Below are 25,288 nucleotides of genomic sequence, written 5' to 3' on the forward strand. Positions count from 1 at the left end.
CAGCCCTTGATCCATACCTCATATTGCTGTTTGGTTAAGAAGCATGAACTACAGCAGGCATGAATGGCAAGGATTCAACAGAGAGACAGCTGGATGCTTAAGAATGAGCCTTGTAGGGCTGAGATTTACCAAGGATATTGCAGGGTTCTTCCGATTCTGCCTGATGAGTTCCTTCCACAGCTGATCCAAAAAGAAAAGAGTTAGGTGGGATTACCCTCTCCTGTTGTTTGTTAGGAAAAGCATACAAATGCACACCAGAGGCTTTGAGACAAAGAGGTCCCTTGAAGCATTCACCTTTGACAAGGAACAGTGGCATTGGAGAAGGGGGGAACATGGCACGAGCCTTACAGACTGGTTATACCATCTCTGAAAAGCAGTCAGACACACATATAAAGAAGTGCAATACTTCCTGAGGAATGGAAACCCCATTCTATCCCAAATTGTAAGTCCAGGAACGACTGGAACTAAACCCAGTGCTGCACGCTCACCAGCAAAAGCGGGACAAATCTCCATCTTCTGGTATGGCCAACAGGAAATAAGCAGATGCTATCCCTTCTCCTGTTATAAACTGTCTACAGTGGAGCTACAGCTGCATCAGATAACTTTTTAAACTTAGTTTTTGTACAGAACAGCAGAATTTGTGGGGAACCCAAAGACTACTCCCTTCCTCCAATCTTCCTTAAACACAACCTCCCCAAATCCTTGAATTCCTTCTGGATGCTAATCATCCAGCAAGACTGCAATCATCCTGTTCTTCCCCTCCTCCCAGGCCTGGCAGGTTAGCTCCCTGTGCTAGTCTCTACCTTAAAATGACTATTTCTATCCTCAGTAAGTTTGTTTGGAACTCGTGTGTTTGTAAATAGCGAGCTTTCCAGGTCACTGTGGATGTTAAGCTAAAAGGAAAACACACAAAGAGCTTTTGAAACCTCTAATAAGGCAGCATCTCTCTGCTGCCTTTCATCCTGCATTTCACAAGATCCCAGAGCACCCTGCAGATGCAAACACAGAGCTGCTCTCCCAGTCCTGGGGTGGAACGTGGCCGCTCAGGACATAGCGCATCCCTCCAGCTCTTCATCCTGCTGGGCTCTCACCTCTGCTCTGCCACCCCGTGGCTGTTCAGCTGCAGAGCTCCAGCGAGCAGAAGTGCCTCCTGCCCAGAAAGAGGTTTCCTGTACACACCAAGAACTCTCCAGCGTGGATGGATCGTTTTCCCCCAGTCAGGTACTTGCAACCAGTTAACACAATTGGTAGGATTTAAGGACAAGAGCGGTTTTCAACTGAGACACACCAAGAAAGAACACAGGTACTTCAGGGTCTGGTCAACAAGTCGGAGTTAACTGCGCTGCCGAGGCCATTAAATACATTTAAAGTGTTTAACAGAAACATCCTTTGAGAGAAGGGCTGCAGGCTGGACATAAGCTCTTCCTTCGGGATGCCAGAGCAGAGCTGGGATTCAGGCGGGGAGATGTCGGGTTTGATTCCAAGTGAAGGATGCCACCTACTGAACCCTGCTACGGCACCGCACGCTTCCATCCTCATTGCTCCAGCCCCCGGGCAGGAGCACAAGCCCGCCCGCAGCCCCCAAATAAATTCCAAGGAGAAGCAGAAACCAGGCTTGTAAAAACAAAGCTTTCCTCGCTCGAGCCCCCCCCCCACAACCCGAAGATGTGTTATTCACCAAACATCTGCACAGCCACAATTATTCCTAGCTTTGCAATGCTGACAACCTTAGTATTAAAAAGCCTCTTTACATCTTTATTCCATTCTGGATTCATTATAGCACAGCCTGACAATATACACTAGCACAGTGCATTCTGCAGCGCTTAACCCCTGTTCCCAGTTGCTGTTCCTAACTCCTAGCTTAATGACACAGAGTCAGTAGATCACAATATGACCCTGTTAATATTTTTTTAATGCCATTTTTACAAATTACAGCATAATGCACTGATTACGAGGATGAAAGGAAAGTCTCCACGTCTGTCTGGAAACCAACTAAAAGAATGTCTGAACATCTGTTCATCCTACAAATGTCTTTAAAAGCTTTGATTTTCCCATAATCATTTTGTTCCACCATTTCACCCTTTTTCAAATGTGTATCCAACAGCCTCAGGACAGCAGCCAGAGATCTGCAGGAATAGCACATTATAATCAAAGTTCCTGGGCATGTTTAAGTTCTCCTTTTGGAATTAAAAATGGGGGAAAATACAAAACCAAGCCCCAGTCTTCAACAGCTACTTCTGCAGCTGCCTGACCTACACAAACCTCTGATGGGGAACAAAATGAAAGGATGGGGCTCTACGCGGAGGATGACAGTGCACAAGGACAGGGCATGGCAGCAGTGAGGGGACTCGCATGAGGCTCCCTCCCTTGAATTACCCCAAGCAAACAAACCCACCCTGGCACCCTCAGTTCTACAAGAGCCTTAAGCCAAGCAAGGGCTGCGAAACTAAGTTTTCAGAACTGATGAGTCTTCAAACAGATCAAGCTCCAGAACTGAACCTGCTATAGGCAATGCAGAGAGTAGAGGGGAGAAACCAGACAGTGCTTTGTAAATACGCATGCCAGCAGCTATGCTGACAGCCTCCTCTCCACAACTGGGCAAAAATGCCTTAGAAATAAGAAAGACAAAAACCTGTAAGTGCAAAGCCAGCAACTCCAAAGCCAGCCCTATCTGACACCAGGACACCTCTTCCGACGACTGCCCCTTCCTTTCCAGAACTCCAACCAGAGGGGGCAGAACGTAGTGACCCATTAAAATGTGACATTAGAATTACACAGATAAAAATATAAATTCCTTAATTATTCGCTTTTGAGGTTTTTTTTTCCTTCAATGAGAAGTCTCTTTACACCATTAATTCTTAGACTAACCTGGGATGGCAATAACAGCATTCCTCCTATGTCACCCGCTTCTCTAGCTTCCATCACTGCAGCATCTTGAGCAGAGGTAACAGTATAGGGCACAGGACTTGATATAGATGTAGAAGACAGATAACATAATAAATATCCTTTACAAAGACTGCCTATGGGGGTCTCTGGGGAGAGGAGAGAAATGGGGAAGGAGAGGTGGTGGGGGGGCAAGATGCTTTTTGTCATTACAGAAGGATGCATTTTCCAGCAAAGCCGGCAGCACAAGTCACGTTAAGCCATAGCTGAAGTTGCCTGCCTAATTCCTCTGGGATCACATGGAAAGCATACCCCATAATCTTAAGGGATGTGCTAAAGCTTTGCTGGGACTCACTCAGCAGAAACTGTTTGGGATTATTCCACAAAGCACTAATTCTGTTCTGATTTAAAGGGGCACCATCAAACTAGTTTAGATATCAGACCTACACTGCCTCACAGCCATCCAGCTGCAAATACCCTCTCAATAGCTGGTATTTTTGCCATTTGTATCCACTTGGGTTAGCTGGAAATTAAAAGGAGAAGAAAGACTAAAAAAAAACATGATAACATGATGGATTTAGGCCCATCAACAGATATGCGGTAACACCGAGTGTTATTAATAGTGTAATAGTATGATTCATGAGTGTAGCAATCTATTACAGTTATTTACTTCCATGTGCAACTAGCATGCTTACATTATACGTGGGGTCCTCCTCCTCCATGGCTGATCTCAGCAAATGGGTCACTGGCAGCTATTTAACAGCACCAAGCAGAAGTACTGTGTTCAAGGGGCAGGAAATAACATCTCCCATGCACCGAGACGAGCCCAAGTTCTGTTCCAGACTGCAGCTTTCATACCTGTAGAATTATTGCTGGTTTTCACGTTAAGGTGTCCCATGCTTTGTAAGTAACAAAAAAGGGACATTACCAGTGCTCTCCTTTTTATGAACCCAGGACACAAAATCGAGAGGAAGAACTAAAGCATCCATGAAATCTCTATTAAACAACTAATAGTTTCTAAAGGAGATACTCATTTTACAAGGCTTATGCTGCAATCTTCTATAATTATTTTAATGAAATAAAGCCCTTGACTGTTTCCAGAGGCAACTTTTTCTTTCACACATAAAAGATTTTGGTTACAAAAATACCAAAAAAAAAAGAAAACAATTCTGGAATAGCATTCACTGCAGAACAGGCAGGAAATTCAGAAAAGCTACAGAAAATGTCACCGGAGATCAGTTCTCAACCTTTGGAACAGCAACGAGAACAATTAAGACTCTCAGTTACATACATCGTGTTGTTTAATATGGAAAACATTGAGATATAAATCATTTATTAAACACATCCATACCACCTCTCAGATAGCATCTTACACAGCTGCAGCTGAAGGAACGTGAAACATCCACTTTGCATTTCACCTACTCTATCGTGTGCTTTCTGTGTCCCGCTTTGCTCGGGGAAGGAAAGCTAAACCATCTGCTTTGCTTTGCAGGTCCCATGAAATTCACATCTCCAGTAGGTTTAGATTAATATCGGTGGCAACCTTTTAAATCAAGAGAAGCTTCCAATCAGTTCTCCAGACAAACACCGCTATCGGAACAGAGCCCTGGATGTGCTCGGCTGGCAGGGAGCGCTCCGAAAGCCTGTTACAGATCCACATGGCAGAGGTGACAGAACGAGCAGGTTCTAACAGAACAGAAGCAGACCGCAGGGGTTTCGGAGGGGGCACACAGTCAGATCTGCCTGCAAAGAAGCAACTACACAACCATTCCACCTGAGATTCCTTGCAGAGTCCGATCTTTCACATGTGATCAGAGGCTGCTCTTACTTTCTCAGGACTGAATCATCTTCTTCTGTGTGTCAAAGACGTATCTTTTAAACAGAAGAGAGATGGTAATGGGCTGGACCGAGTCATTCTTGCTGCTTTCGTCCTCTTTGGTTGCATCCCCCTTCCCTGCCTTAGATTTCTTCTTGGAGGCAGTGGTAAGAAGAGCCTTGGTTTCTGGCTTCAGCCCATCTGTAAAACACAAAGACATACATGACAAACTCACTCAACATCACATTTCAGTGTAACTGGAAAAATGAACAGGCAAGTTGGCTTCTGAAGTCAAACAAAAGAAACAAGAACTTGAGTGTGCATTAGGAAAGTCACATTTCTGCACCACACTTGTGGAATATGGGAACTCACATGAAAAATCAGAAGCCTTCAAACATAGTTATTAGGTAAATTGAGATGAGCTCTTAGGCAGAAGCTCTTCCCTGTGAGGGTGCTGAGGAACTGGCACAGGGTGCCCAGAGAAGCTGTGGCTGCCCCATCCCTGGCAGTGTTCAAGGCCAGGTTGGACACAGGGGCTTGGAGCAAGCTGCTCTAGTGGAAGGGGTCCCTGCCTGGGGCAGGGGTTGGAGCTGGAGGAGCTATAAGGTACCTGAACCATTCCACTATAGTTCACAAAAGGGATGCCCCAAATCCAGAGCAGTATCCTGGCTGTATCCTTCTACAGCTTTTAAAGTGTTAAATACAGGCCAAATTTAAACAAGCCAGAGCAACTTGCCTGGTCTAACCCTTTTACTAGTAGACCCTTATTATTTACACACATCTCTCAAAAGTTCCTTCTCATCACTAAGAATATTCATAAAAATACAAGTCAGGAATGAAACCAAGTGGTCAAATACTAAAATTATAGAGTCCCAGGAGTCAGAAGGTTCTTGAATTTCCATAGTCTATTCCCCATCAGAAGCCCACTGCATCGGTTTTAACACATTACAGAGATTTGTGTGTGCTTGGGTTTTTTTTTTTGTTCCCTAAAATAGACTATTTGCTGTTAAAAGTTTCCCTGTCACTGCTTAGGGAAACCAGAATCAACCTGTGTAAGATTCTAGGGATCTGACTTAAGTGTTTCTCCAAACATCAGTGCCAATCAAGAATACTTGGGCTTCCCTTCCCAAATACCAGGGTTTCTTACACTTCGATAATGTCTTGTAACTCAACACACTGGGGGCATTCGGGCTGTGAAATGCAAGATAGGAAAGCCCAAACAAACGCTGTAAACCAGGAGAGGTGCAGCTCCTAAAAGACCACTCCTGAGGAACTGTTTTCTCAAAGCAGAAGTTAGGCAACTCCTTGGAAGCTCATCCAGCACCACGGGAACACACCGCGAGGTGGTTCTCAGGCATCTGGCCAAATTCAGTTCAGGTATTTCTAACCTGTGGTGTCACATAACCTTATCTCAAACACTTCATCAGCTTCTCTCCCCTCATACTGAAATGCAGCCGTGGATTCTCGTATCACAGCCTGACAAAAAGATTGAGATGCTTATGATTTGCTGGAGACAGGAGGTCTGCAGGCACAGGGACTTCGCTCCAGCCCAGCCCCATCCAGGGGCACCTGCAGGTGATCTCGGAGCCACAGCCCCAGAGCCCAGATTTCCATCCCCCTGCATCAGGCAGCAAATCCTTCCAGGCAATGCTCACTGTGGAGGGGAGGGAGGAAACAGGGAAGTGCTGAAGCAATCCCAGGAAATGCCAATTTGCTGTTTCATAACCAGAGGTTTTAAACCAGCCCTAACGCGGCAGAGCAGCCACAGGAGGTGTGGAGAGATCCCAGGGTCTTGATTTGTGGAAAATAAAGAGCACGAGAGGAGAAAAGCAAAAGCTTTTGTATACAACTAAATAAATCACAGTCTATGTAATGCTGCAGAAATCCAGCATCAAGCACAACCAACTTTGTATTGTAGTGTTCTGCAAGATCTGACAGGCTGAGAGAGCTGGGCTGGTTCAGCTTGGACAAGAGAAGGCTAATGAAGGGGAGACCTTAGAGCAGCTCCAGTGCCTAAAGGGGCTGCAGGAAACGTGGAGAGGGGCTTTGGAGAAGGGCCTGTAGGGACAGGCCAAGGGGAATGGCTTTAACCTGCCAGAGGGGAGACTGAGATGAGCTCTTAGGCAGAAGCTCTTCCCTGGGAGGGTGCTGAGGCGCTGGCACAGGGTGCCCAGAGAAGCTGTGGCTGCCCCATCCCTGGCAGTGTTCAAGGGCAGGTTGGACACAGGAGCTTGGAGCAAGCTGCTCTAGTGGAATTACTGCATCAGATCTGCTGCCCTCATTCTGCAAACAGATTCAGCACTGGCACCGTCCCCACCAAACAGTGTTTTCTGTTCCCAGCCCCGGTGCCGGGCGGTCTGAGGGCTGGAGAGGCTCCGTGACCGGGAGCAGCAGAGGGACCAGGGACCCGCGGGTTTCATCCCTCCACGGGTGTCTCGCGTTACACACAACGCGGGCTTCACATTGTACAAACCCAAGGAAACGAAGGGAAACAGATCTGTCACCAAAGAAGACATCAGACCCTTAATAGCTGAAATGACAGATATTTGTAGATGGAGGTCTAGTTTAACTTACATTAAGGGTCTAATCTCTCCTGAACAATGGCTGTGTTAGCTTGAACACATAGTGAGAAATCTGTTCCATTAATTAAGTGCTGCCTGTACTACTTGGATTTGTAGCAAATGTTAATAGAATTTTTTTCTTCTTCCTCTGTTGGACAATTACTTTATTTTGCCAAGTTGCTAATGGATTAAATTGAAAAGGTCTGTGTGTTAAAAAAAGACTTCAGCTTCAAAGTTCCAAGATACGCCTTGCATACAGCAGTGGAAAATACCTATACGTTAATATTATTAATGGGCAGTCCTCAGAGGCGCATAAGATATCTCAAAGCTTAACAAATTCATTCCCACCCATGTCTGTAACAAGTGTTGCCCAGCCAGACTTATGCCAATGTACTTGTAGCATCAACTAACCCACGCTAGATGTGAAAACCTAGTTGTAAAATAGCTTAATCCGTTCTGTTCAACTACTGTTAATAATTAGCAAATAAGAATACAGGCTCTTAACAGAATATCCTTTGTCTCAGCGTGGCCTCAAGGCTTTTGTCCAAACGGAACCATTTATAAATGCAAAAAAAAAAGTGAATTTTCAAATTCAAATGAATTCAAATTCCTCAACAGGAAAAAGAATTCCCAAGTCCAGGAACAGTTTCACACACACAAACTAAAGGACAAAAGCAGTCATTTTTTACACCATATTCACAAATAGAAACTAGCTTCTTGGGGATGTGCACTATCTTGAATGGCTCAATGCATTGCAGCCTCGAGTTTTACATGCAAGAAATCTGCATAGAAAAGCACAGATTTCAATAACTTCCTATGGAAACATCACAATGTAGAATCCTGGACCCCTCCCTGTGTATAAATACAAGCTGGCCTCTTCTACAGTCTTTCTCTCCTACAGGCCAGCTCCTTCTTCCCTAACTCCCAATGCCACTTGATACCCTGCCTTTCAGGAATTTTCTTTCCCTCTCTCCTTTTCAACTTCATTTTTGAGACTTCCCATCTCCATATTTCTATTTCCTATTTCCACAGATCTCTTCAATATTTATATGGGAATAGACAGGAATATTTCTGTCTCCTTCAAAGCTAATGAAACGCTGTGTTTGCACAGAAGATTTTCAAGGCAGGCACATGTAAATGTGAAGGAAGATAACCCAGTATCCCCTCACGGCCCAGCCAGAGACAGGAGTAATTTCTGAGCAAGCGATAAACACATCATTAAAAGCAGGTGGAATAACAGAGATGCAGGGCAGGCTCTCCAGCACAGCCACCGAGAGTAATGCATTCTGCTGAACAACAACTCCCTTTTCCTATGGACACTTGTAAAGAAACCCTACCACTACCCACCCCAGCCAGCATCGAGGAGGAGGAAGGCATCGGCATGGATGATTGCACAGATTTCTTACAGCAATAATTGTTAAAAATCATGTTAAAAGATGTCAGGCCTCTGGATTGAGGAGACTTGATTCATGTTTTGATTCAGGTTTGTGTGGAAGGGACCTTAAAGCTCATCCAGCTCCAACCCCTGCCACGGGCAGGGACACCTTCCACTGCAGCAGCTTGCTCCAAGTCCCTGTGTCCAACCTGGCCTTGAACACTGCCAGGGATGGAGCAGCCACAGCTTCTCTGGGCACCCTGTGCCAGTGCCTCAGCACCCTCACAGGGAAGAGCTTCTGCCTAAGGGCTCATCTCAATCTCTACTTCCTTTGAACAGTGCAGGTAGAACACTCACCTACCTGCAATCTTGCCTCCTGTCAACATTCAAATGTTAAAAATTGAACGTCAGAGAACAAGTTAATGTCGCACATTTGATGTTGGAAATCATTTTTATCCAAGGGAAATGTAACCTTCTAATACCACAGACAAACATTTTCTTTCTTCCTGAGAGAAGCAAATAAAAGAGCAAGCAAAACTTGAAAGAGACAAAGGGTTGGGATAATCCTCGCTCACAACAGATCATTCCTAACAGCTGGTTTTCACAATTTCAGGATTTCCTTAAACTGAACCCTCAGAGGCTGAACCCCAATTACACATTTAAGGAGCACAAGCTGCATTGATTCTCCTGCTAACAGAGAGCACAAAAGTCAGTGCCATTAGTTTCCAGCAGGATGAAGATCAACACCAGTGATCCCCCAGTACACCAGCAGGCACACACTTGTTTCTCCACTCACTCCCAAAGCATGTGTCAGGAGTTCTACAATAAAGTTGTCATTAATCTGTGCTCTAAAGCCATGAAAAGCTCATGGTATTATCCCTCAAATAATGCTCTGGGGTTTTGATGCAAACGAAAAGCAGAAGCATCCCAAAAATCAGAGGATCGATTTTCCCAGCCCTCCTGCTACAGTTCTCTACAGCCACACAGAAAGGACAAGAGGAATAGGAAACAGAACATCCTTGAACTCCTTACATTCAGTTATTAGGCAGAGACTCTCTTTCTCTTCTCCTCTGCTATAGATACTCAAAATCCTACCTTCATATTTTATTCAAGGCAGGCATTTTTATCCTTCAATATTCCAGCAAAACCCCTTCTGAGCTAATGAGAAGAATGACACCTTTGGAAACCTCCCAAAAACATATGAGCTGTGTTACTCTGCCCATAAACACTGTAATAGGAGCATCAGCTATGCCATACCACAGCTAACAGACTGGATGACCAGTCATCTAGAGCCTGCATGTCCTATGTAACTTGGTATCCCATCTACCTGTCATTAATACATGATGCTTCAGAATGAGCAGGGATGAAAACTGCATCCTGAGCTAACTACTGCCCAGGATCGGGCAGGAATTCTTCACCTAATATCAGGGTCAGTATGCCAACACCTATGAACCTTTCCAGCCAACAGATTTAAGTGCAGTGCTCCTGCAGGAGCCAATCCACTCTGCTTCTTCGTGTTCACCACTGTGGTAACAAGCATAATATGATTACCTAGACAATTTCAATGTAGCAGTTGGCCAGAAAGTCACTCAAGAAACAAGGGATGCTCCTTCCCTTGTCACCCTCAGAAGCTCAGTATTTGAGCTTCAATTACTTCCACAGATCAGGCAATGAGTTTTACTTATGCAAATCCCTTCACAATTCTGCAATAATTCTATTTTGGATTCACACCTTTCCCCACATCTCTCGCAAATATTCTTGCTAGTCTCAAACTCCAGAGTGGATTCATTTTTCTCTTCTGGCTGTACAAGATCTGCAGTTAGCACCCTGCTTGACTCGTGACTATCAATAGGACCACAGGAGGAAGCTGGCCAAGGGCAAGCAACCAAAGAGACCAGAAAGCAGATTCCTTCCTTCCAAATGACATTCACACTAAAGCCTCAGAATGGTACCTGGGACCTGGGCAAAGCGTCCATAATTAACTGTTTGATGACAAAGACAAGAAAAACCCCATCCTGCAGCCCATGTGAGCAGAAGCACACTGCCCCATGTCCTGACCGAACACCGCTGTGACAGCCAGCCTGCATAGTACAGCTACTCCCGCAATCTCAGCTTGGTAGACTGTTTGGATATCCTTAACTACCGAAACATCTTCCCATAAACTGGGGAACAGCTGCCCTGTACCACATCAGAGAAGGCTGCAGTTTAGTGGTGAACTGAACTGCGTCTTGTATATCAATTTGTTAAGTTTATACAGGCTTTTGGACTGAGAGACGTTATTTTAAGAGGTGGTACTACGGGAAATAACATGGATTTCATTATGGGCTCCTGCTTAGCAGGGAAAGAGCTAATCTTCCTTGATGAGGAAGACAGAAGCTGTTTTAATTCAAGAGGCTGACCTAGGTGAAGTTCAGGCCAAAGCTGTATTTGGAAAACTCTCACGTCGAGCCGGACACGACCCTTTGGAGCTCAGTGCCAATTCCACACAATGGCTTGACTGCGCTCTCCGGCGGGCCTTAAAGGCACATTTTGTATCTTGGCTTTTGCTGCAAGCAATCAAGAAAGAATGCAAGAAAACAAAACTGTTTCCCAAGCACTGTTTGCTGGTGCCATAATTAATATAATCAAACAATTCCACAAATTGCTTCCAATTGCTGGCGTCACTTTCATGTGCAGAGCCAGACTTTCAAAGAAGGGCCCTTCTTGTCCTGCATCCTTACACTGGAAACCCTCGCCTCACACAATAGTAAACAAGCCCTCACTAAATAGTGTGGGGTAATTTGTACTGTAATAGGTCCCCAAGGCACCATGGACACAATTTGAAATGCCATCTAATTTTTCTTTTTAATTAAAAAAACAGTTACTATATTTAAATAACAACACAAAAAGGTTCAGAGGGGACAGAGCGGAGTTTCCCACAGCTCTCTGGGAGTTTTCTCAAGGTCAGGAAGAGTTTTATAGGCTCAACTGGTACACATTTTTTTCTTTAATTAGTCTGCCATACCCTCTGCATGAAGTCAGCGTCTTGATTTTCAGTCTGATATTGTTCATATTGCTAAATGGAGCACAGATTGCAGTACCACCCCATGTCTACCAGTTACTGATGCTGTACTTCCCTGTATGTGCCCTGCCTGCCCCTTCCCTCTCCTCTCTTAGTCCTGAACTTGTCACCTAACACCAAGGACACCCAGCAAACCACACTGTACTGAGAGTGTGCCATTCATTCAGTTTTACACTTCTCAGTTTCCAGCACACGATCAGGATATATAATCCAATTTCCCAAATTCACATAACCACATGTTTACTTTCTGTGGGCAAAATTAAAGTGTAATAATCAAACACCAGATGCAACTGAACCGGTTATCCGAAGCCATGCAGCAGGATAATCTCTGCACTTGACAAATCCCCACCACACATCACACCACTGCTCTCCAACCATCTCACTACTGAAGTCCACACGTTGAGTCTACACAAGCCCATGCACATTTCAAACTGGTATCTGCAGTTCCCACAGTGGGTTTTCCAAAACACACCTTAGTCCAACATCCCCTTAGCCCTAAGTAAGACCCCAAACAGCTCTAAAGCAGAGTGACATACTCAAGACCTTAATTTCTTGGCTAGTTGGCCACACTTCAGCAGGAAGAGGTTGTGAGTACCAAACCTGACCCTGCCTTATAGGCCAACACACTCCAGTGGCTGTTATGTTGCGTGCCACAACCATTTGCTGGCTAATCCCTCCCAGGGCATCTCACTTTATGCTTTGCATTCCCATAACGTAACTAGGACTCAAATGCTCTACACTATGTTTTGTTTCTATATGCCAGAGACCGGCTCCAATACCGGTTACATGAGACACTCTAGTGCATCATGATTACTAGCTCTAGGCTACACAAACCAAGAGTACAGACAATAAATGGATCAACTTGAGGAGAGGCAAAACAACCACCAAGGAAATCCTTTTGGCCTCAAATCCAACACTGTCCCATTAGCCTAAAGGATTTTCCATTTATTTCCAGCACAGGCCATATACGTGCTTCCAGTGCATTAACAAGGTTGCAACTATGCTGATATATCACACTGCGACTATTCAGAAACTCTGTTTTCACTTGATGGCCACTCAGAAGTTCATGCAGTCCTTAACATCATGTCCAAGCTCTACACTCACACTCCAGGGAGAGGAGTCCTGATGCTGCCCTTCTAAGTCTGGGCGTTCCTCAAACTCCCTAAAGCAAAAACTGAGTGCAAGGAACATGCCCAATGCACAACAGGGGCAACTGTGAAAGATAATGGACTAATAAGGACATCAAATTACTAATACAAATATAAACGCAAAGTAGTTGGAGGCCTGGGAATGCAGACAGGCTTTTGTTACAGTTCAACAATAGAAAAACTACAAGCAGGTCATTGTGAACCAAGACCATTCAAAACAAAGAACGGTGTCTCAAAATCACAGCTGTTGTCACTGGACCTCTCAGAAGTACTCTCCCAAGAAGGGAGAGAAGGACAGAAACATGCAGACATAAACACAATGAGTAAAACTTGGGAGAGCCTATGACAACTGTCCCACAAGACAGATCTTCACAAGCGTTACTGGCGAGGTAACTCCTTGCTGGCTAAATCCTCAACTCAAGTGGAACAAAATCCTACAGATGTCACAAGAGTCAAGGTATGGGTGTGCAAATAGATCAAGGAACCACTAAACACAGGAGCTTTAATCATTTTAAACCCATAGAGTATCTTGTTAGGACTAAATTCATAACCAGTAAGGAAGTTCTCAGCCCAGAGCCGCTCAGCAGCTGGACCAGAAGATACTTTGGACCATTTCTGTCAGCACCCCAGGTAAATAAATGGTAAATAAACCAACACCACCCCTGCTCTGTGCACTGAGGTGCAGGAGAAACAATTGAAAACATTTTGAGTGCAGCATAAGGGGCTAGAACTCCATCAGCCTTGTGAAGAAGACTGTGTGGAGACCTCATAGCAGCCTTCCAGGATCTGAAGGGGAGCTATAGGCATGCTGGGGAGGGACTCTTCATTAGGGACTGTAGTGACAGGACAAGGGGTAACGGGTTAAAACTTAAACAGGGGAAGTTTAGATTGGATATAAGGAAGAAGTTCTTTCCTGTTAGGGTGGTGAGGCACTGGAATGGGTTGCCCAGGGAAGTTGTGAATGCTTCATCCCTGAAAGGCCAGGTTGGACAGAGCCTTGGGTGGCATGATTTAGTGTGAGGTGTCCCTGCCCATGGCAGGGGGGTTGGAACTGGATGACCTTAAGGTCCTCTCCAACCCTAACTGTTCTATGATTCTATTCTATGATTCTATGAATACCAAACCAGCCCTGACACGCAGCCTTTCAGAAACACACAGTGTGGGAAAGGTCCGGTGAGGGGATGTGACACCGAATCACAGGCAGTTCATTACAAAGCAGTCTCCAATCAAAGCACTAGATCCACAGGCTGGTCTGTAATTCCCCATCTCCCAGCCTCTCCTGACACAGAGCGGGCACTGCAGCAGCCGGTTAAGCTGGACCAACTCCACTGCTGTATCCCAGGCATCTGCTGGGCCAGAGCTGAAGTTTGGTGACATTCATCTTCCCCTTGGGCTGCCTTTATAAAGCAATCCCGAACAATGGGACTTCAGCATCAAGTATAAAACATTTCCATTTTTCTTCCTAAACTTCTTTAATGCGATTAGGAGGGGAGGGGGTTGGGGAGCAGCTTTTGCTTTTTTATGTTATGTATATTGTGTGTAAACAAATATGCAATTTGCTTTAAAAAGATAAGGTGATTAAATTTTTATCGGGCTTGTACTCTGTTGTCACCACAACAAAGAGAATTAGGAGGAGGAAAGAAAGGCCTTTTTATTTGAATTATGCTCTTACCAGAGGTTCTCTCCAGCACAGCTGTAAAGCCACTCAATGTTCTCCAAACAGGCCCTTTGATTGCATTTTATTCAACTTGTTTGCATTTGGAGCAATCGAAAGGAAAAAGAACGCTCCACATTTTGATGTCTTAATGTTCCTTAATACCTTCTTTAATTTATATTAAGCTTCTTAACTAGGGTGATGAATTCTTCAAAAACAATAAAGACCTAGTGCAGAAATCTTTCACACACCATGAAAATTGAAATTATAATGTATTCATGGCTTTTTTTTTTTGTTATGAAAAAACCCCTCCAACATTATTTGGAAGAAAGATTTAAAGCATATAAAAAAATCCTGAAGTTGTATGAAAATTACTTGATCCACAGAAACAGATGAAAGTTCAAACTAATTATTACAAGGGAAATAAAATGTTGTGGGAGATGGAGGAGAATAAACAGTGTAAGAACGCTGGGTTACTAACAAGTTTTCAGTCTTTTAGCAACCTATAAACTCCTTCTCTATGGCTTTCTACAAAAAAATAAGGATGCCGGGAATTTGTATGATTTTGTTTTACCAAGACAAATTCAAACGCTTGCCAGTTCATTCTCCCTCATTATACATATACTTGTTCCCTAAAACAGATCTCCAGCTTCACAGTTCCACAGTGGATTTCAGTGAATCCCAGACTGGTTTAAGTTGGAAGAGACCTTAAAGCTCATCCAGTTCCAACCCCTGCCACAGGCAGGGACACCTCCCACTAGAGCAGCTTGCTCCAAGCCCCTGTGTCCAATCTGGCCTTGAACACTGCCAGGGATGGGGCAGCCACAGCTTCTCTGGGCACCCTGTGCCAGCGCCTCAGCACCCTCACAGGGAAGAGCTTCTGCCTAAGAGCTCATCTCAGTCTCCCCTCTGCCACAGCATCACATTTTCTTTGCATGTGTCCTACAAACCAACCCTGTTTTTGCAGCACAGAAAGACAAAGCAATGCTAACCTGGAAGCTCGTCCAAGCACAACAATCATCTTACTACAGGTAACCCCCATTCTATCCCACCTGTTAAAACTTTCATCAGCTTTCTTTATGGGAGCAAATACAAAACCTACATATCCACATCAGTCCTGTTGCATGCAACCAGTTACAAGTCTTAACTGCGGTATCTGTAAAAGCTCGTGCCTTTAAGCAGAAATGATGCATGAATTTTAATTTGTTTAAAATGTTGAAAAATTCCATCCAAGGAAATGGAGTCAAGAAGCCAAAGGATGAGGCCATCTATCTGGTTTGTATTTATAAAATAAAAACCTCCAGCCCATACATGTCTTAGTCACCCACAAATCCTCCAGCAGTAAAAAATACTTTCCAATAACGATGTTTCCTGCATTTCTTTTAATTAAGACACTCTGCTCTCCCCATTCAGCACATGCTGCTTGAACACTGTGGAGCCGTAACTGATTCCCATTGTATTATTGAACTATTACTATTTTAAAATGTCCTCACAAACTAGGCAGTGATTTTGGACACTGGGATAGATTTGCAGAATAGGCCTCTTCCTGTAAAACTCCTTCAGGATCATTCATTTTGAAAATGCAAAGTCATCCAAATAAAAACACTTTAAATCAATGTCAGCATTATTGTTAAAGGCATAACTTGGTTATAATTCCCCTTTCTCAATATCAAGACTTGCAGTTCGATCTTTTCATGCTTTTTCTCAGTAATCACCACGACCAGAAATAAACCTTGGAATCCAAAGTTAATGTTTTCTAATAATTACTTTATAGTGCTTGGGCTCCAAATACACCACCACAACAGCAAGAACAATCCCAGTGAAGCAGTGATGTGGTTGTAAAGAGGCAGGTATGCTAAATCAGACTTTAAATGAGACAGGACAAGGAGCAGAGATACAGCAACACAGACCCAGCAGACTCTAACAACTAATACCTCTCTCCAGGCCCCAGTGATACTTCCATTTTTCTAGGCAAGCACCCAAGGGCTGGGTTTCCTTCCTCATCCCACTCTTCCTGGGGCACAGGCTGTTCTAAAGCCTGGGCAAGTCAAATAGCAGAGAAGGCAGGTACAGCCTCTGTCCTGCCACAGCGAGCAGATCACTTTGAGGGCTGAAGGAGATCAGCTTTCCCAAGCCATCCTCAAGAGATTCTCTTCATCCTGTGCTGATACTGTTCAGGAACAGGATGCAGGCAGGTCACAGACCTGAGATGCAGAAATTAACAACAAGCATCCTGATGCCAGCTGGAAAAGAACAGATTACAGCAACCTCCCCACATTCCCACTGCCAATGTCAACCTGTTCGAGTGTCCGGGTCCAAACCCAGCAGTGAGAGGGAAAAGATTCCCAACTGGTATTTCAGGGGGTTACAACACCCAATGCAGCTCCAAGCACTGGTGACCTGCACTGAAGAGCCACTGCGCATTTCCAACACACCAACTCACTTGGACTTGTGCTGCACAAAACCTAACCCGCACCACTGAATTTGGTGTTTCTAGAGAGCACAGTACAAGGCAGCACTGAAGGAGAGGAAAATTAGATTAGAGCAGATGGAATACGACCAGCCAAAACACACAAACAAGTCCACAATAAATGAACCCCATTACCAAAACCACAAAGGCAGCATCTTGTGTGATGACTGCTGATTTCATTAGGTTTGGGTTCTAGTACAGTCCACTGCAGGAGCAGGAGTTCTCACAGCTCAACATTTATTTTTCTTGACAAATAGCTGTTAAACATTTGCCTTGTACTAACACATCAATGTTTAGGATATCCTTACTCAAAGACAACACAGGAACATAGTTTAGCCTATCAACAACATAAATGACTTGTGAGTGACCCTACCAAAGCCTGGATTATCTTTTACCCACTGAGTTTTGCAACAACACTGTATTTTTGAAGGCGGGGAAAACAAAGACAAGACAAATTCACATTCAGATTGCTTTTTCTCCAAAACCTCTTCTCCATCTTCCTCTCAGCTCCCATTATGACCCTGCTCCAGTCAACTCTCCACTTCATAGCATCTAAAAGACATCCAATAAAAGGAAACAGAGCATCCCCTCCAACACCCATCTGCGCCTGTGTTCTCTATTTAGACCCCTGCCTCAGGGTTTTAATTCCCTCCACCCTTACTCCCGACTTAGCCTCAGTGGTCTTGATGTCTGCAGTTATTGCTCAGGGCAGAGCTGATCAACTGCAGGTTCTGTGATGGGAACCAAGAAGGCATTTACAATTCCAGCAGCTGTTCCTCATTTTGCAGCAGAATCATGGCAAATCTGTGGTTCAAACCCTCCCTCCTATGAGGAGGACAGAAAATACATGAACAATCAAAAAAACAAACCCCAAACCCAAGGAAAAGCAAGGAGTGGGAAAGTACCATGGATGAAGAACACAGCCCTAGCCCATAACCATTTTGCAAGCAGAAAGCTAGTAACATAGAGACTATCACACCACATTAAGCCAAGCCTGAAGTCCTATCTTATCCAGGTTCCTTCCTTACCAGCAGACACTGGATAAGGGGGAATTCTGCAGCACAACAAAGTATTAAGTCATATTCTCCTCTTAAAGACCTAGGAGCCCTGCAGCCTGCAGCTATTGTGGGTAACACACAAGGAAGCTGTCTAGTGAGGAAGCGCATCCCCACGCAGGTTAACATGCCACCCCTCACCTTGTCAGCTACTCCAGCCCTCACAGATCCAATTGGAAGCAGCAGCAGCATTCCCTCATCCTGAATGCTGATGAGGGAAGTCACAAAAGCGAGTGTTTCACACACAGTTCATGAGGTGATGGACCTACAGCAGGTTTATATTAGTATTTATGCTGCTAAAACTCAAGCTCTAGTAACAATTCCAAGGAGAAAGACAATCCCAAGTCTTAACAAAACCTGCCCTTCCACCTAAGTTTAAACAGTAAGTCTTAACAAGGTTTTCCTCAGGAAAGCTGTCCTCTTATCCTCTGAAAGAAATATGGGATACCCTGGGAATAGAAGAGCCTAACTCTTCAGAAAGAAATCAGGGAGTTTGCCCAAGGGACATGGGGGTGGTCAGGATGAGGCAGCATCTTAAACTCCCCTCTCAAACAAGATCAGCCTCCGTGTCTTAAATGCACATCCTTCAGATAACCTGTGTGGTGCCCAAGTCTGGCTCTAGGTGCAAGAAAAACTATCAGTGTGCAGGCAGAAACAAACCCATCTTCTTTCCTGTACTGGGCTAAGAGATAGCAAGCAAAGAGGTCACCCAGATCAGTTCTGCAGTAAGTCAGAAGCAATAAGCACATAGCACTTAACGTTCGGATTTCATTTCCTATTTACATGCATCAGCTTTGATTGAGCAACTTTCTATGTAAAAAAGACAGCAGAAATAAGGCAAACACAGGGATGAGACCTGCTCCACATGAAACTTGAGATACTTGTAGTGAACTTCACTGGGGAAATAAAGTAGTATGAAAATAGCACTAACATTAGAAGAGCCTCGGTCGCTGTGCTGGCTTCTAACGATGGGTAGTTTGTGCTCTGCAATCTAAAATTATAATGGACAGGCCACTCTGCTCCCACCTTTTATTCAGTCCTATTTTACTACTCCAAATAGACACTACCTAAATTTGTATACTCTTTAACAGCAGTTAATCTTCAATTAAAATACCTAGAGCAGAAACTAAGATAACTGGTTTAAAAGGTAAAAGCTTATTGACAAAAACGTATTCTTCATATTGCCTTTTTTTAATTCTGCATATTAAAAATGTCATTTTTATGACTTGGAAAAAAAAATCTCTGGGAATAATGAAGGCTAACAAAAGACTGAAGAGCAGTAATTTAAAAAGCTCCATATGTAGCATCCTGATTACTGTATCAGTCCCATTTCCATAACGAAGGGAGAAGTCACCAGACGGCTGCCTGTCCTTCCTGGTGACAAGGAAAGGGCACGCAGAACAGTGTGGCTTCAGGGCATCCTCCTCCAGGCTCCAAGGGAGGAACAAGGAGCCTGCTGCAGCACAGCATGGGGGTGGCACACGGTAACCCCAGCTTTGGTGGTCCCTGCACATGTCCTTAATTTGGAAACAGCTGGGTTCAAAAGTTTATCCTCCCCGTTTGACCTGCCGAGGTTCAGCGTGCGGGTGCGCATAGGAGAGCGCGCATCCCACCACACACGCGGGGATGTGCGGCCACAGTGCACCCAGGGCACATCTAAGGCTTTGCACCCAAGAGCATCCTGAGTATTTTAAACGCCAAAGCATTACCCAGTACACACTGGAGTGGCGCGCACGAGGGGTCAGCCTTCCCAATCCAACTTGGCCAGCCCGCATCGCAAAATACAGTTGTCAGGGTCTGGAATTTGGGGGTATAATTTCACAAAAGGGCAGATTAACAAAAGAATTTAATTGCAGTAGTACCTATTTAGATAAAATAGATTTAACACACATCCTAGAAAGTACAACCACCAAATCTGCAGGCTTGAGCAGATTAGTGCATGCCTATCACAGGTAAACCTGAGTAACAGGTTCACCAGCCACAGAATTCTCTTCACATGTATAGCACTTTCCATCACAGATGCAGCAAGTTGAAGATGTAATTAAAGCAGGGGCTGAATAAGGGAAGCAGGAAGACTAGAACACAGTAAGTTTATGAGCATCAATGCAAAAGCATAGTCACAAACTGATGGGACAGTCACAGCTCAGACGAATTAAAGTATTCTCCACTTGACATGTGCTTATTTGCTTGAAATGCTCCACAACTGCAGGCAGAAATCCCTGTTCCTGACACAAAGGATGTAGTTTAACCGTTTCTCATCATGCAGCTCAGACACAGGGAGTCTGTGCCTATTAGCTGAGCTTTGCTCACTGCAGATCTGCTCCTTGGCACATCGGATGCACGGCAGAACATCTTCACTGGGATTTCAAGAGAGATCTAAGGTTGTGAATTTATAGCACGTTTGTGATGGGATTTGAGCACTCAGTTACTATCATGAGATAAGAAACAGCAACTAATTAATCCAGGGAAACGCAATGGTGGAGACGAGTGCAATAGTGTCCTCAGCACTGGAGCTATTTTGAAATCTTGAATCAACTGTTTACAGAAGCTCTTCAACTTGTGTTCACAGCACTAAGTGCTCTTCATGTATAAATAGGCCTTGTTTTATTTAAACGGTAAGACCCATCACGCAGAGAGGATAAACAGTTTGTGGGCAGTGGAGAACCCAAGTTTTCAAACAGACCAAGCACTTGGAGGTTGCTGAAGTTGCAGCGTTCAGTCGGAATTACACAACAGTAACGCCATTACAAACCAGATCCAAACACAACGGGGGGCAAACACTTTGCATGCAACACAAATAGAGTGAAGCACACAGTCCTAACGGCTGAGAAAATGAGAGTTCTTTAACAGAGGAGCCCATACATCAGCAACTGAAACTGAGAATTACAACGCGAGATGGTGCCCGAGGGGAACAAGCAGCACAAAGGCACTCCAGACAGTGAGGCTGTGGAGACCACACCACTTAACCAAGGCCAAAACCCACAAGTCTCTCTTCAAAAGTTCCAGGGACAAAGGGAAAAGTTAATGTTCAGAGGCACTGTGCACTTCAGACTTCCCTGGGACCTGAAAACCCATCCAGCTTTCCAGGGAAAGCCCCAGGATTCAATGGAAATGTTTCAGACATTGCTAAAGCATCAGGTCTGATCCCCTAAAAGGTGTGAAATAAGGGTAAAAGCCCTCCAAGAAAACAAAAAGTGTACTTTCATTGCTCTGCAGTAATCGTAACAAAGGGAACACTTCCCGTTTCTGTTTCAACACAGCAGTACCCAACTACTCAAAAAAGAGCAAACAATAGTAAATAATAATTCCCATGTATTGCTAGAGCAGACAAGTAAAAAGGAACTCACCAAGCAATCACAGACAGAACGGGCTCTCCAGGGCCACGCAAGCCCTGGGCTGACAGCTCTACTCAAGGGATACCAGCACACTTACTCTGTCATACGTAAACTGGATCCTACCTGGTCTGTAAGTATAAACTGGGAATAACTCAAGAGATTCAGTGGTTTAAGTGAGAACAATTGAACCAATACCTCTTGCTCATACACCAGTGATAACAGAGGAACAACAACTGCCTTACAGAAGCCCTAAAGCTGTGGTACAACTTGCTCTCGAGTTCCTATAGCCCTAATGAATAGGCACGTGAGATGGAAGTTAACAAACCCAGCCTAGTTTTGATTGACTTCCATCAGATCACAACATTATTTCAGCCCTGTCTCAGCTTCCCCACTCACTAACCTTATGTTGTAATGCTACAGTTCTTTCCACAATACCTTGAAACAACACAGCCCTTTCTTAATCTGAAGCAAAGCTCTGTAGTATTTAAGTTTACAGAGTGTCCTTGCTGCTGAAGCCGCCTCTTCCTCTTAATTTCATGTTTAAACAGCTCCACCGAGCTCTGAAGATCTTGATTTATTTCTGATTTTACAAATTTTAAACCAGGCTTTTTGCAGGGATGTAATTCATGGCTTTAACATTTCATCAAATAGGCTTTTGTTGAGTGCGGCTGAGCAGGCACATTACTCAGGGTCATAAACTTCAAGTCAAATCACAGGCAATGGAGCAGCTCCTGGGCTTTTCCTATACTCCCTGTGCCTCCCACAGAAGGCTAATTATTTGACAACAAAACTGAAGAGTATTTTTTCCCCCTAAAGCTGTATTTGTTCCTTGTGTCACTATTTCTGCTCCCGGAGCATGAATTCATTGTCTGCAGCTCCTATTTTCCCAGCAGAACCACAGTGCTTGTCCACCCATATACCAGCAAGAAGACTCAAGCTGAAGGCAAATGACACCCTTAAGCAGTATTAACTCTTGATGTGTACACTGCCAACAGATGCCTGCACAACACCATGCCCTTACCTCTGCCTTGTACTGAGACAGGAAGGCTGTGGTGTTATTTAACATCTGAGGTGTTTGAACCCACTGACATCGAACATACTGTCATTCCTATGTTTTTCTCTTTAATTATCAGTGTAGCATTTGCAGAAGAACAGACCTGCAGAAGCAGTTTCCACTTCAAAGCAATAAACTAGATGGTTATGACCAGTGAGGATCTGGATGTCCAGAAAGCCACGATTGTTACATCAGCTCCATTTTTAGGACAAGTCCCAAGATGTGCTGACACAGAAGTCACGGAAATAGAGAAACAAAAGTCAAAGTACTGTTTTGTACCCAAATAGACAGCTCTATTTTTAGGAGGAAAAAAAAAATCCAACCAAACCAGCAAATGCATTGAACTGTGCCTGGTCTGGAAAAGGGAGTTCCTCAACTATGGAAGATTTAACAACCTCACCCAAAATAAAGCAAGTAAGGTGGTTGTTTTTAAATCTGGGACCAAGTGACCCTGTACAGGGAGTCAGAGTTTATTCTGGTCTCTTCTGTCATCCCAAAGCTCCTACTTTGTCATTTCTACTGTTTAAGTCCTTCACGAGAACGTTTAAATCCAACAATTAAGACACAAATAAAAACCAGGCCTAAGTCCCAGTTTGATAAAGGAAATAAGTTTATAACTGCTGCAAGCTTTTTCCTTTCAGGACAACCAAATACATGCACTAGATCAGCTCTTAGCCCTCAGCAAGGCTGGGGGAAAAGTAAAGCTTCATTTAATGCTCAGTCCCATTCAGTCATACAAAGCCAGGAGGAGGCAAAAGGGTAATAATTTAGCAACGAAACAACTCCAAAGACCTAGAAAAGCATGGCAGCCTCTAGAGGTTTGCCAAAGGGCTCTTCTGGGGACAGCCAGGGCTACAAAAGCTGCTTTAAGCTTCAATCCTTAAAATAAGCCCATAAACTCAGAAAATACTTCTCTGCAAGGGTGGCAGCCCCATAAAAGTTTTATGAATGTTTTAAAAGTGCCCCGTCAAGGGGCCGGCCGCTCAGTCACCTCCCAACCTCCTGAAGAACAACACAGGCAGGGAAGCAGGGCTGTGGGTCAGGTTCCCAAGCAGCCTGACAAACGGCTCCATTCCTCCTGCATCCCCCTAAGCACACATCCCGGTCTGTCCCATCGCCACTGGGGCCAGGGCATGGCTGAGCCATCACCTGCCTCTACCCATCTTCTTCAAGATCTTATCCCCTGTTAGCCATCACCTGCTGGGGAAGGGGAATACAAGCCAGTACATATAAATAAGGGGCACCATAGGGAAATACAAACCCAATCTGGTTTTAAAGTTCTATTTCTAAAAGCATCTTAGATCCAGAGGTTGTAAAAACGTATGGGTCATGCTCCTCAAGTGAGCCAGTCACTGTTAGTTTGACACTGGCTTACAGAACTGGACAGCAGGCCAAGCATAAAGGGACAAGAAAAGACCAAAGCAGACTTCTGTGCATCCCACTTTTATGAATACATAAAGCTCAAGAGGAAAATCAAGCCGAAGTAATGCAAAGACAGTGAATTTAAGTGAAAGGACATAAAAGTAATTTATGAAACTCTGAAGGCTGAAGATGTCAGACAGAAGAGGGATGCTGCTTCTCCCTCCTGCCGCACATTTTTTCCCTATCTCTCTTCCATCACACAATCTAAAACTCCACACAAAGCTTGGCACCTTCCTTAAAATCCAGGAGGGAGAAATAATCATAGGCAGCAGAATTAAAATGGGATGGAAGATAAGAGCCAGTGACCAACAAAGAATTGCCTTCAGCCAACCAGACTCTCACACCAGGGGGTTGGAACTGGATGAGCTTTAAGTCCCCTTCGAACCCAAACCACCATGCGATTCCATGAAACAAAAATGCCCTAACCTTGTGACAGAGCCACCACTTTGAAGGACGAGGGTCTGACACGTGCTGATGCAAAGGAGCACACACAGAGGCTGGCAGCAGAAAGCCGTGGCCGATCCAGGGGTGGCTGGTCAAGCAGATGTTTCCTGTCACAAGTGTCATGTTTGCACTGCTACAGATTCTCTTTTAGTGTATTGTGTTACTCCATCTATCCCCACGAATTGTCCACCTTGTAAAATTCTTTTAATTATGCATTTTCTTCTTGTTATCTGCATTATCTACAATTATTTAGACTATTATAATCTCAGTTTCAAACACCAGCTATAAACATTGTTACAACAGTTATTAAAGAGGGATTCGTATACATACACACACATAGATGAATAATTTACTTTACAACTGCTCTGAAATACTGTGACGTGATTTTGTTTCCCCAAAACAAAAGGAAACCCAGAAGGAAAATAAAGACTTGGAAGGACAGGATCCAACCCGCCTTTCCCAGGATCTCAAAGCAGCACTTCTCCCCGAGATGGCACAACCCTGTCCTGTATTTGAAGCCGTGTTGGACACTTCTTTCTGGGGGAGTGCTGCAGATGCTGAGCCAGAGCTTGGCAGGAGTAAGTGCTCTGTTAGATTAAGTTTCAGCATAATGCTCTCGATAGGAATCGGAGCAGCATCCCTAAAGTGCAACGGGAGGGTAAACCGCCAGCCATCGAGATGGATGGTTTGTTTTTATTTTTATAGAGATTGTCTAAACCTCAACTTTCACCTCTTGGCTCCCTCCCCCTCCTGTTCTCAGTCACCTCCAATAGCCCATCTGTCTGCTTCATTTAATAGAAACCTATATTTCCTGGCTAATGGATGCATTTGGCTAAGAAGATAATCTCTTTGTGTTCGCTTCAGTTGTCACATTCCTGTTATCATATTAATACTGATTAAATACGAAACCCAACATTTAAGTCAGACCCCACACATTATTTAAAAGCGACAAGATGTTCATATTTTGGCACTCTTGAAACCTCAGCCGGCGGGGAAGTGGCCTCCCCCCC

The 25,288-nt window shown here is 44.3% G+C and overlaps 1 protein-coding gene across 1 annotated transcript in view; it reads right to left on the reverse strand.

The window, feature by feature from the left end:
- Window positions 1-4,166: 4,166 nt before the first annotated feature.
- Window positions 4,167-25,288, reverse strand: part of EEFSEC (eukaryotic elongation factor, selenocysteine-tRNA specific) — a 102,613-nt gene continuing 81,491 nt past the window's right edge. The window contains exon 7 of the mRNA XM_062636660.1: window positions 4,167-4,900. Coding sequence (XP_062492644.1) covers window positions 4,716-4,900 — 185 coding nt within the window. The 3' untranslated portion in view covers window positions 4,167-4,715. The remainder of the gene's footprint in view (window positions 4,901-25,288) is intronic.

This window comes from Pezoporus occidentalis, unplaced genomic scaffold, assembly GCF_034315485.1.
Source record: "Pezoporus occidentalis ecotype Australia unplaced genomic scaffold, CSIRO_AGI_Poc_V1 ctg114, whole genome shotgun sequence".
NCBI classification, from domain to species: domain Eukaryota; kingdom Metazoa; phylum Chordata; class Aves; order Psittaciformes; family Psittacidae; genus Pezoporus; species Pezoporus occidentalis.